The 12,984-nt window shown below is 43.6% G+C and overlaps 1 protein-coding gene across 1 annotated transcript; it reads left to right on the top strand.

Annotated features, from left to right (window-relative positions):
• Positions 1-1,922: 1,922 nt before the first annotated feature.
• On the top strand, positions 1,923-6,581 carry MEX3B (mex-3 RNA binding family member B). The gene is made up of 2 exons (XM_068272499.1): positions 1,923-2,463; positions 3,307-6,581. The coding sequence occupies exons 1-2, from the start codon at positions 2,235-2,237 to the stop codon at positions 4,626-4,628; spliced, it is 1,551 nt and encodes a 516-aa protein (XP_068128600.1). The 5' UTR covers positions 1,923-2,234; the 3' UTR covers positions 4,629-6,581.
• Positions 6,582-12,984: the final 6,403 nt, after the last annotated feature.

Here is a 12,984-nt window from a genome sequence, read left to right as displayed (position 1 = left end):
CTCATTCACGACTGCGACAATGCAATGGTGCAGAACAAAAGAGGTCTTCGGTATTAGCTGGGAAGCTATCCACATGCCTGGACATATCCCTAATCCAGCAAAAGTGAAGAGGCAAGGTCTGCAGAGAGCAACCATTGTCTATCTATGATGAGGCTGGTATTATTTTCAGGGTGCCACTACTAAGAAGTCATTGTAGATTAAGATAATATACATAACAGATGTACATACAATGAAGTCACCCATCTTATGTGAGGCACAGTAACAAATAGAAGGGGATTTATCCTGGATTGGACATTTCCCTGGAGCAACTTGAAGTTTCTTCCCAGTTTGTAGCCTTTAGATCATCACCCAAAAGCATCATTATTGACCTCAGCTGAGGCTGCTACAAATTAAATTAGCCACTTTCCATCCTCTGAGTTATCTAGCGATTCCCAACGTGTCAAACGGGAATAGGCATTGTAAACGCTGTCTTCCTGCTTTGTGTCAGACAGGATTTTAACCCCAAACATGCCGTACAATGTGGAACAGCCCAACCCACACGTAAGGTCGTTGTACCTGCTCCAGTGCTGGATGTAGCTGCAAAGATGGGCATTAAATATGCAGCTTGTGTGCTGCCAATGCATTTACTGTCATAGATGTGTTGCTTTTGTACATATTAATCATACAATTTAGGATGGAGAGAGCTGCGGTAATCCCAATTAGTAATGCTTATGTCATGATGAATTTGCTTCACTCTAGGCACATTACTGGAGATGAAGATATATGCAGGCACCAAAGTTATCTATATAAATGTCCTGCAATGGAAAAAAAGCGTGATTGTACACGTGGGATTTATTGTAGTGGGCGTATCGACATCTAGAACAAGCGAGCCGAGAGGCAGACAAGAAATGTGACATTAAGGATGGGCTCATTGTTTAGCAGGTTCTTTAAGGGCCCATTCACACTAGGATTTGTTGACGTCGATTTCGGCGAAACGCTCAAGCGCTTTTTAAAGCGCTAGTGCTATTATGCGCTTTGAGTCCTATGGGAGAAAGCGCTTTACAAATGTTATTGTATTATTATTGTATTGTATAATACCCTATGGGCCCGTTTTTACTTAAGTGATTTGCGTTAATCGCTAGCGATTAGCGCAAATCGGCAAACACAAACGTGTAGCCTGCACAACTTTCAGGCGATTTCCTAGCGATCGCATTTCAGTGCTATAGAAGCGCTAAACGATTGCAGGAACATCGCTGCAATGTCCAGTGATTTTTCTGCGTTAAATCGTGGAAAAATCACTCTGGCAAAACGCCGGCGTTTTGCGCTTTTAAGTGTAAATGGGGCCTAAGGCTGCTACACACCATGCAATTATCACTTCAGATCATGTTGAAGCAAGTTATCTGATCGATATTCAAATGTGATATTGATCGGATATAGGAGAAAGCGAATATACACACATGCAATTTTTTTTCACATTCTGATCAGATCAGATTCAGACACTTCCTAGTGCTAAAGGAGAGTGATGCTGCTGATTGTGAGGCAGATAGTGAAGCAGCTTAGCAGAATCTGGCAGCAGCACGCTATTGGTACATACTACAGCTACTGACTGACTCAGGAGATACTTTGGGGTCGGCGGCCAATGAGAAGTAGCACTGGGGACAGCCGGGCACCCCGTCACTGGCAGCGCATACTGCAGATGCCTCTTTTCAAATGGAAAGCAACATATGGTGGCTGAAAATCAATACGTCTCGAGCGGCGGACCCACATCCCCGCGTCTCGCTTCTTTATTGTTCTGCATTAGACAACAAAGAAAGGAGTTTTTCCTCGCTCTTTCTGCCGAGAGGAGGGCACGGGGGGCGTGCCAGACTTCCCAGGCCCGCCCTATAGAACCACACTCAGCCAATACGGCCAGCCCTCGCCGGTGTCAGTTCCATTGTGCTGTCAAGCCTTGCCGGTGACGTCACGGCCCTCTTATCCCCCTCCAGTGCCGTCTGGCTGCAGTGGCTCAGACAGGAGGGGAGAAAAACGCTGAGTGAGCCGGGGAGGGGCTCCTTAAAGAAACGCTGCCATCTCTGGCATATTGTGGCCACAAAGAAAGCGGGGAGCTGCGTCTCCATCCCACTAGAGAAGGTGGGTGACCCCGTGATTGCACTGCCTCCCGCAGCAGCCGCCTCTCTTCTCTCCTTAGTCCCGCCGGCCTCCTCCTCGCTTCCCTTTGTGTCTCTCCTGAGCAGTGCGGCGAGAGCAGCCTGACCATGCCCAGCTCGCTCTTTGCAGACATGGAGAGGAATGGCAGCGGAGGGGGCGACGCTCTGGACGACCAGCGAGCCCTCCAGATTGCCCTGGATCAGCTCTCCCTGCTCGGGCTGGACAATGACGACAACTCCATCTACGAGAACGAGCCCCGGAAAAAGAGCGTGAATATGACGGAGTGTGTGCCGGTGCCGAGCTCCGAGCATGTGGCCGAGATCGTCGGCAGGCAAGGTGAGGCTGGCGCTTTTGTTGTTGCCTGTGAATGCTGGAATGTTATGCTGAGCAGTGATCTGCACCATCTTCTACCTATAGGACCAAATCTGCCTGCCTGGGGTGGGGGGAGAGGGAAGGGGGAGATCATCGCTGCCCACCACATCTGGCAGATTTGTATCATGCCTGGTACACACCATGCCATTTCCTGCCAGATTGATGGGTCAAATTGATCATTTCTGACAAGTACAATATATTTTCTGATTACATTTTTTTTTTATCACTTCTGTACAAAATCGATTAGACTGATTCGACCCATTGATCCAATGGGAAATTGCATAGTGTGTACCAGGCATAAGCATGGTACATGCCATGCAATTTCCAGTCAAATCAATGGGTTGTATTGATAATTTCAGACCAGTGGGTTCAACCAGATTTCCGATAGTGTTTTCCAATCGCTTCTGTGCAAAATCCACTGGACCTGTAAGAAATTATCTTTTTGATCCATTGATCTGCTGGGAAATTGCATGTTGTGCACTAAGCCTGCATGGTAGTGGTTTTGTTAGAGCAGTGTATGTACATTTGCCATGTGAATGTCATTTTGTGCTCGTGTGTCTTATGATTGTTATTGCTTTGCCGCTGCTGCATGCTGCTTTGTGCTTTCTCTTGGTGCTGGTGGATCATGTTTTGTGCTGTGTTGGCACTGCAGTTTGTGCTCTTTATCTGCCCACCTTTAGCTGTACCCTTGTTTAATGTTGGTGTCTTTGCTGCTGGTGCTGGGAGCACAGTGTTTTTTCTTTGTTATGGGTCATTCTGTTTTTGCACAAGGAGTAATTGGCCATTTTATCCCCGTTTGTTACCCAGGTTGTAAAATCAAAGCTCTGCGGGCGAAGACCAACACCTACATCAAGACCCCGGTCCGTGGGGAGGAGCCTGTCTTTGTTGTGACTGGGAGAAAGGAGGATGTAGCCATGGCCAGGAGAGAGATCATCTCAGCAGCAGAGCACTTTTCAATGATCCGAGCCTCTCGTAATAAGAATGCTTTGAATGGGGGGTCAGTGCCTGGACCTCCAAACCTGCCTGGGCAGACCACCATTCAGGTTCGGGTCCCTTATAGAGTGGTGGGCTTAGTGGTTGGACCTAAAGGGGCTACCATCAAACGGATCCAGCAACAGACCCATACGTACATTGTCACCCCTAGCAGGGACAAAGAGCCGGTGTTTGAAGTTACGGGCATGCCAGAAAATGTTGATCGTGCACGGGAGGAAATTGAGGCACACATTGCTGTCCGTACTGGAGGGATCATAGAGCTTACTGAGGAGAATGACTTTCATGCAAATGGGACTGATGTTGGCTTTGATTTACATGGCACAGGGAGCCTGTGGAGTAAGCCTACCACGGGTGTTAACTCCAGCACTGGGTCACGCAAGACTTTCTCAAATTATCGTAATGACAGCTCCAGTTCTCTTGGCAGTGCCTCCACTGACTCTTACTTTGGTGGTACCAATGGCACAAGGCTGGCTGACTACAGCCCTCCTAGCCCTGCCCTCAGTTTCACCAACAATGGCAACAATAACAATAACGTTAATGGCAATGGATACGTGTATCCCAGCGAGACCATCTCACCTGACTGCACTGAGCTGGCTTTTGACTCCCCTTTTGACCCTGCCCCAGCTCCACCTGGCACTGCTTTGCTCTGGTCCCAGTTTGAACGTAATGGGTCAACGAGTGCCAGCCCATCTTCCTACCAAAACAATGCCAATGGGCTGCTTTCTAACCACCGACGTATCAATGGGGTGGGCTGTACTGCTCCCCCCAGGCTTTCTCCTCCCTTGCATGGAAGCGGTGTGGTTCCAGAGCATCCTTTGGCACGCAGAGTGCGCAGTGATCCTGGCGGTGGCCTGAGCTACTCCACCTACACGAACATTGGCTCAGACTCCTCCTCTTCTTCCTCATCCTCCAGCAGCTCTTCCTCTTCCAGCTCCTCTTCCTCCTCGTCAGGTATGAGGAGGAAAGGCAGCCGTGATTGCTCCATCTGCTTTGAGAGCGAGGTGATTGCTGCCTTAGTTCCTTGCGGCCACAACCTGTTCTGCATGGAGTGTGCCAACCGCATCTGCGAGAAGAATGAGCCACAGTGCCCAGTGTGCCACACAGAAGTCACTCAGGCCATTCGCATTTTCTCCTAGAATGAAACACTCAAGCCTTCTTTTATTCTGTACTATGAATACAAACATATGCCCTATAGCTACATTCCCACTTGTATGGTGCCATACACGTGTGTTTGTCTTTTTGTATATATATTATTTACCAGAACCTTTAATATATTAATATATTGTAATATATTAATATGCAAATAATATATATATATATTATTTTGTGATCTTGCTTTTGTTATGCCCTCCAGCTCTATACTCTGAGAGGGTAAGTTGTAGATGTCTTTGTAGTAGCCTTTCATGCAAATTCAAAGGCAAATGATGGTTTATACAGGGGGCCAGATGTCAAATAGTAAGTGCATGTCTCTTTTTAACAAGGGCCCCTTTTGTGCATTTAACTCAGTGGTATCCACTATTGCTTCTTTATGTAAATACCTTGCAGCAGCTAATTTACATGCACCCACTCCAGAAGCAATATTGATTTGTGCATATGATCTCTCTGCCATTTGCAGTGAGGCCCCAAGGCCTGACTTTCAAACTGGATATAGGCACATAGCAAAATTAACCCCTTTTAACTCCTTTACTGCTGGGAGGTACTGTTATGGACAATGAGGGGTTAAAATAAAGCAACAAGGCCTGGAGTTGTGGAAACAAGGGCTCTTACTGTAGAAGAATGGTTGCTACCTTGCCAAGTGGGAATGTGGCTTTAAAGCAGCAGTATCAGCACATATATAATTTTTTATTATTATTATTTTCTTAAAGGGAACTTGCATAACCCTTCCCATGCCCATATATTGCAGCTTGGGAAAACAAAAATCTATTGCATGCTTTAAGTACGATCAAAACCATCTTAGAAGCAGTTTCACACTGTACTTTTTAAAGACCATTCTTCCAAAATCTAAATATATATTTTTTTTACTTTTATTTTTTGGGGGGTGTTTTTGTGTAGCTTTGTAGACTATAGAAATGTTATTTTGACAAGCCAATCAATTTTTAAATATTAAATGCTTTTATTATGTCTACATTTTTTTCCCTTTTTATTTTATGTGTTTTTTTTTCCCATTTGACTTATTCTGGAGAACAAAGAGCCCCATGGAAATCCCCCATGATACTGCAGCTTTAACAAATAATTATTAAATTGTAACATATCTTCTATAAATATATAAATATATAATTATAAGAAATGCATTTAAAAGGTTTTAAAGACGAATTGCATTAATACAGATTGAAGTATTTTATTCTTTTTTGACTTGAAAAAAAATTATATTTCATATTGCAAAGATGTTTACAAGTATTTTAATTTTAAGTTCAGTGAACTTTTTTTTGTAGCTGGGTTTAAATCTTTTATTTTTAGTATGGCCTTCTGGCAAAGAACACTGTATTATTTTAATATCTCACTGGTTGAAGTGGGGGGAGGTTGAAGATACACACGTTGTAGAAAAAAAAATACAAAAAAATCCTACAAAGTCTTTGAACAGTATTGTGTTGGGATGGAGTTTTTTTTTCTTTTCTTTTTTTTAACATAGGTTCCTGGAAAACCAAGGTTTTAAATTTTGCTTCACCCAGCAACTTTTCTAATCCGTGATATAAAGCCTATTTTATTCTATATTATTACAAAAAATTGAAATGTATGAGTATATTAAGCCAACAAGAAGAAGCCGTTTGACTCCTTTCTAACATTTGTATAAATAGATTTCAGTGGCGATTTCAAGATTCTGTTGCACCACTCTAGTTTAGTATTTCTATTTTACTACATTTTGTTTACTACTTGTTTATGTATATGTAGGTAATGTGACTTGAGCGTAAATGTACTTTACTGAGCAAAGTTTAAAAAAAAAAGTATATTTTATTTTATGATAAAGGGCCTTTAACCTCATGGTCAAAATACTAATATTATATTTGCTGAAACAAGATTTGAAATTGTATCAAGAGTTTTATTTTTCTGACATTTAAAGTTCTACATAAATAAAGGTAAAACTTAAGTAATGGTGCTACTTCATGTTTTTTTAAATATTTCTATATAAATAAAATATTCCAGAAATGATGGATTTGGTTTGTGGTGTGAGTTGATCCAGCATACATCTGTTTCTAGTATGTTCTTGAGCATGGGAAAAAAAAATCACTGGCTGCAGAAACCACGGTGCTTGTGTATACAATTGTGATTGGCTAGCTTAGCTCTTAAGGATTCAATCAGATTCTTTGATTCTGGGAATACAGCAATTTGACTGAACCATTGTATTGGTAAGCTTGCCAGCAAGCTGTGCATAGCACAAGGTGGAAACCTCTTGACCAGAGTTACAATGGCCATTAAGGTGACCATAAAGTGCACAATGTTGTCTCATTTTACCTAATATATGTAGTATAACGGTGAATAAACTAAGTGTAAATTTGAATAGAGTCCATGGGTAGGCCATGCATAATACACAGATGTGGCAGTATTGGTCAGATTGCTGTATGTTTGGCAAGTAAGGCCTGGTACACACTTTGTTTTGATTGTCCAATCCCTAACCAATTTTACCATCACCCATGTATGAGAGCTTAGCTACACCAATCTGTTCAGCCTCATACTACATGTGGCAAAGTTGGCCTATCAAAATGGAAGGTGTGTAACCAGGCTTGAGGTCTTAATCAGTGTGCCTTTAAAGGGCAACTGTAGTGAGAGGTATATGGAGGCTGCCATATTGATTTCCTTTTAAGCAATACCAGTTACCTGGCAGCCCTGCTGAGCTATCTGCCTGCAGAAACACCAGAAACAAGCATGCAGCTAATCTTGTCAGATCTGACAAAAATGTCAAACACCTGATCTGCTGCATGCTTGTTCAGGGGTTATGGCTAAAAGTATTAGAGAGGCAGAGGGTCAGCAGGATAACCAGGCAACTGGTATTGCTTAAAAGGAAATCAATTTGGCAGCCCCTATATACCTCTCACTACAGTTCTCCTTTAAGTGCATACACACCACATTTTGGCTAATAACTGACCAATTTTACCTGCTCCATGTAGTGTGAGGGCCAACAGACTTTGAATACTATGAATAGATTGTGTGGGAAAGCCCTCAGATTGTGTGGGGAAGCCCTCATACTACATGGAAGTGTTAAGATTGGCCAATCAAGACTGCATGTGTGTATCAGTCATAAGCTACATACACACGTCAGATTTTTGCAAACGACCCGTCGTTTGGACATCCAAATGACGGGTCGTTTGGACGTCAAATCGGGCGTGTGTACAGTCTGTCGTTCAGCTGATAAGACTGGACTTGAGCGGTCCGCCAAGCAGATCGCTCAAGTCCAGTCTTATCAGCTGAACGACACTGTACACACGCCCGATTTGACGTCCAAACGACGGGTCGTTTGCAAAAATCCGACGTGTGTACGAGCCTTTAGACTGGTGTAGGTCCTTACATGGCAGCATAGTCTGAAATGATGGCTACACACAAGGCAGTCTTATCAGCAGCTGTATTGCATGAGAACCTACATGCTCGGTTCACTTGCCTTGTACCACCCCTTTTTCAATGTTGTTCAGTCAGATTGTTGCATGAATGACAGTCTTTATCTGTTAATGTGTGTTTTAGCTATATGTTCTTCCAGTTATTTGCTTCTTCAACTGCCATCTTATTTTATTTTTAATAAAAATATTTTTCAAACCAGAGTATTCAGGGTTAAATGTATCTACGCCAGTCCACAGTAGGGATGGTCCATTAGGTGTAAATAAATCAGAGATGGTGAAGGTTCTGCTGCTTAAAAATGGACCAATTGAGTTCCACCTTTTGTGGGATTCAATTGGTGCATTTTCAAGCTGCATACATTTGAATGCAAAATTTGCTTAATTATGCATCGGCTCAGAATTATTTGCATTTCATCCACCATCCTAAGTGTACAGAGAAGTGTATAATTGAGGATGTTACCCAGGCAGCCTCTTTGTCTTGTAACAGATGGAGCCTGATTGCCCTCCTGCTTTGCCTTGCTCTTTGTAAGCCAATACCAGTAACTTGGCATGAGCACCTTTTGCTAAGTAAAAATGGGGGGCGATCAGCAAGCATTCACTAAGTTTGTTAGAGATGCACTGATACTGATTTATCAAGACCAGTATAAAGGAAAAGTGGAGCACCTCTGTGAGTGGCTTTTGGCACCTTCTCTAATCTCGTTCAGTTTTCTTTGCACTGGTCTTCATAAATCTGTGGCACACCTTGTGATTTCCTTTGAAAGGTGCACATCTTAACACTCCCAACAAGCCCTGTACTGTGAATGTGTCTCAGTACAATTCTGCTGCACATCAGCCCGGAGTTACCTGTGGCTTTCCAGCTGTTGTGAGACTACCTGGCTCACCACGTCCTGCTGAGTGCTGGGAGATGTTGTTTCTCACGCTGGCTGGAGATCTGCTTGCTAGGTGTTGCTGCACAGGAGCCTGCTGCTAGTGTGATCATTTTATAGGATATGTAGCTGAAAGGTTACATGGCATGGGATTGAGGAAATGCTAGCTGAACATAAATGTCATAGCATGTGAAATATGCAGGCTCTGTATGCCACCGTAGGACTGTCCTAATTACCAGATCATAAAACACAACAGACATGATATGGAGCCTGTTGGAAAGACTATTACTGTTTTTGTTATGGGTAAAACAGATCCCTGTCAGTTTCATAATTGTGAACTACGTAGGTCTTGGTTATATAAAGGAATATGTGCTCTATATCTGAATTTCCTTTCTTCCCTGCCTTCTCCATCCTTTTTTCTTCATTTTTGTGCTAGCTGCCATTATTTATTGCATGCATTTGATACAACAATATTGGCAGCATACTGCTCTCTTGTTGCCTGCTCCCTGTCAGCACGCTTTCTCTGGTTTGGTGTAATTGGTGTCTCGTGTGCAGTGTGCTGAAATCGAAGATTTAGTTTCATCATTTTCACATTCCATAGCATGCTAGTGTATCCTTATTAAATGTCTCTCACATCAGCATCACTTGGGGTTAATAGATGGTGTGCAGAGAATGGATGTATGAAGTAACCTAGAGTAACTCTATAGCTGTGTGGTGGGCTGGCTGAGGCTGGGTTATGATTGGTTTATGCGTTGCTAAGCACTCCCTGTGATGTTTTAATATGTATAGGATTATGTCATTCCATGTGAGCTGCAGTCACATGACCAGATGTAGGCATGCTCCCTTGGTATCCTGCGTCACATTTTTCTGTGTTTGTGTTTAGGGTAAACTGCTGGTTTATGTGTTTTGTGAGCCCGCTACTACTCATTTTCTCATTCCCTGAAGGAAAAAATGGCTTTCAAGATGTTAATATAAAGCACATTATACACTGCAATACTATGAATGCAGTTCCTGTCTGTATAGGAGGTCTCTAATTTACCAACCGTTATCATTCAATGTAATCATTGATAAACGTGTGTTTTTATTTAATCTTTTTTAAAGTTTTGTATACATTTGCTGATTAAGCTGTCTTTGAAGGCCTCAGCATTACAAGTTGTGAGACCTAAAGGGGCCCATACACTGGTTGATTTCAGCGATCGATCAATTCTATGGAATCAATCAGAAATCGATTCTATCAAATCAATCGATTTTGCGGCCGATTTAGTTCGATTTGATCTATCTGACAGGATGGAAAATCTAGGTCGATCGGCTGCTGGCAGCAGATCGAGGGCCTATAGAGTTGCATTGGATCTAATGGTCCAATAATATGTACAGAAGGATCTGCAAACCAAACAGTGGTATAAAAACGCTGGTATTCTTTATTCAAAAATTCCACATGGCAAATGCAGTAAAATCACAAGGTTCAACTGACGCGTATCGGGCTTACAATCTGCCTTTAGTCATAGTTAAAAGTGAACCTGCAAGTAGAGGTCTGCGTGGGTCCACTTTTTCATACCCGACCCGCTTTCTGGTGAATTTGATACCCGCAGAACCGCTACCCGACCCGCGACCCGCTTTTTTACATTTCCTTAAAGTGCACCTTTAAAGTAACATTGGGGAGATGTAAAGTTAATAAAACCTATTTTTATACACAAACCAAAGCTAAAGAAGGTTTTTAGCTTGCTTTCGCTACCCGCACCCGCAGACCGCTACTCGCAACCCTACCCGCACCCGCAAGTCGCTACCCGCACCCGCAGCTTGAATCAATTCGGGTACGTGAACCCGACCCGCATTTCGGGTTACCCGCGGGTACCCGACCCGCTGCAGGTCTCTACCTGCAAGGAGAGGGCTTTATGTAGGTGGGAGGAGAAAAAGCTCCACCCTATACCTCAACCAGCCCTCGCCTTAAAGGTGAACATTACAGGTATATACATAGTGAAAATATATCATTTTAAAAAACGAGGACATTGCAAGTACAAAGTATAATATATAAATGTGGTCGGCTGTAGTTAGAGAAAACTAGAGAAAACATTAGAGAAAACTAAAAAGTAATGTAAAAAGTTACCACTAGAAGAAACATTGGAACCTTAAAGAGAACCTAATGTAAAAAAAAAAAAGAGATTAACTCACCTGTGGCTTCCCTCAGCCCCCTGCAGACGACAGGTGCCCTCGCAGCTCCGCTCCGATGTCCCAGGACCCGCCGGCGAACACTTCTGGTTTCGCCGTCACCGGCCGACAGGCATGGGAACGCGAGCGATTGTTCGCGTTCCCAGCCTGTATATCGCCCCCTATGCTACTATTGCGGCCAGGAGGTCGCAATAGCAGCATAGGGGGCGATATACAGGCTTGCAACGCGAACAATCGCTCGCGTTCCCATGCCTGTCGGCCGGTGACGGCGAAACCGGAAGTGTTCGCCGGCGGGTCCTGGGACATCGGAGCGGAGCTGCGAGGGCACCGATCGTCTGCAGGGGGCTGAGGGAAGCCCCAGGTGAGTTCATCTCGTGTGTGTGTTTTTTTTTTTTGTTTTTTTTTTTTGACTTTAGGTTCTCTTTAAGATCAAATATAATGGTCTATTCAGCATAGGAGAGAAGGGAAGAGGGGGGGAGAGAAAAGGGGAAACACACAAATTCAGCAGTCATAAACTTAGGAGTGCGAGTGTCCAAAGTATGAATCCAGAAGGCTTCTCGCCTTCTCGCCTCAAAAGTAAATTGTGGATGTCCCCACCCCTCTTAGGACTCACTATACGTTCCACCCCTTGAAAGATGAAGGAAAAGAGATTACGCCCGTGAACATTTTCAAAGTGTTTAGAAACTGCCGACTTTTTGAAAGTTTTCCAATTGGTGCCACAATAATACGTTTAGATCAATTTCCAATAGAATTCATTCTGAAATCTATTAGAAATCTGTTCCTATTGTGTGGCACATATCAGATTCCTGTCAGATTCAACTTCACAGGTAGCTGTTGGTCGAATTTGCTGCAAATCCATAAGTGTATTGCCCCCTTTACTTAAGGCTCATGCACACGTCCAACAAAGTGCCCGACAAACTCCACGACATGACCCAGCGATTACACACCTTGTATTTTCCGGCACGCCAACCAACTGAACGACCAAGCGTGCAAGTGAAATGGCTGTCTCGTTGTCACCTGTAAACATACTTGATTGTCGTCCAACAAACCAAAATCTGGTCACAGTCAGGCAGTTTCTGGTTGAGTGTGTATGGGCCTTAAAGATGGCCTCACACTACAGTTCGAGGCCAATAAAAAAAAAAAGGTACTTCCTGGGTCAATATATTAGTTGGTGAGTATTGATATGCCACAATGCAGTAACTGAAGGTACCAATGTGGTGCAGAATCAGCAATCTGCATCCAAAGAGATTTTTCCACTTTTTTCCAAGCTTTGTTTTGGTTTTTATCCTGTATAATAATCCCCCTGTGTCCCTGCTTCCTCCTCCTGTGTCCGTGCTTTTGCGGAACCACACAGGCGGCCATTGGGATAGGAGGAGGACGGGGCCAGGGAGGTGGGCGTGGGCGCGCGGGGCATGCGTGCTGACATGCGGTGGTGAGGGGGGTTGGGAGGGAGTGCCTTTTATATAGCGCTGTCTTGTATTGCACCACTGTACACAGAATAAATCACATCTCTAACTGGGAGCTCCTTTTTAAAGAGAATCTGATATCACAGCCTGGGGTCAGTTTGGAGGTAAACACAATTACCCTAACTATGTATTTCCTTTTGAGGTGTAGAAATGGCCGCCTAAAATCATGCCTGGGAATCTAGCACAACAGGTCAAGTGTTAGCCACTTAGCCACCATTCTGCCCAGTTGATTTTCACCATTAAAATTCAATCATTTTGGGCAGGCAGGACCACTTTTGATGAGTGAATAAGGAAGTGGCTTTCATGTAGATGTGATCAAAATGATCCCGTTTGCCTGACCCTGATTGGACTAGTCAGACTGTTCTAGCCATCTTGACTACATAGTTATAAGCATTGCATTCCCCTGCTGTCCAACAGACTAGTGCACACTGTGAAAGCTGGTTATTAATA

Source organism: Hyperolius riggenbachi, chromosome 3, assembly GCF_040937935.1.
Source record: "Hyperolius riggenbachi isolate aHypRig1 chromosome 3, aHypRig1.pri, whole genome shotgun sequence".
In the NCBI taxonomy this organism is placed as follows: Eukaryota; Metazoa; Chordata; class Amphibia; order Anura; family Hyperoliidae; genus Hyperolius; species Hyperolius riggenbachi.
The sequence above is the reverse complement of the archived record's forward strand: the minus strand, read 5'-3'. Positions and strand labels throughout refer to the sequence as shown.

What these genes read in the sequence shown, in the direction of transcription:
- MEX3B (XM_068272499.1), top strand. Translation starts at nt 2,235, where the DNA reads ATGCCCAGCTCGCTCTTTGCAGACATGGAGAGGAATGGCAGCGGAGGG. An exon ending in CGAGATCGTCGGCAGGCAAG is followed by an intron (nt 2,464 to 3,306) that starts GTGAGGCTGGCG and finishes TTTGTTACCCAG; the next exon opens with GTTGTAAAATCAAAGCTCTG.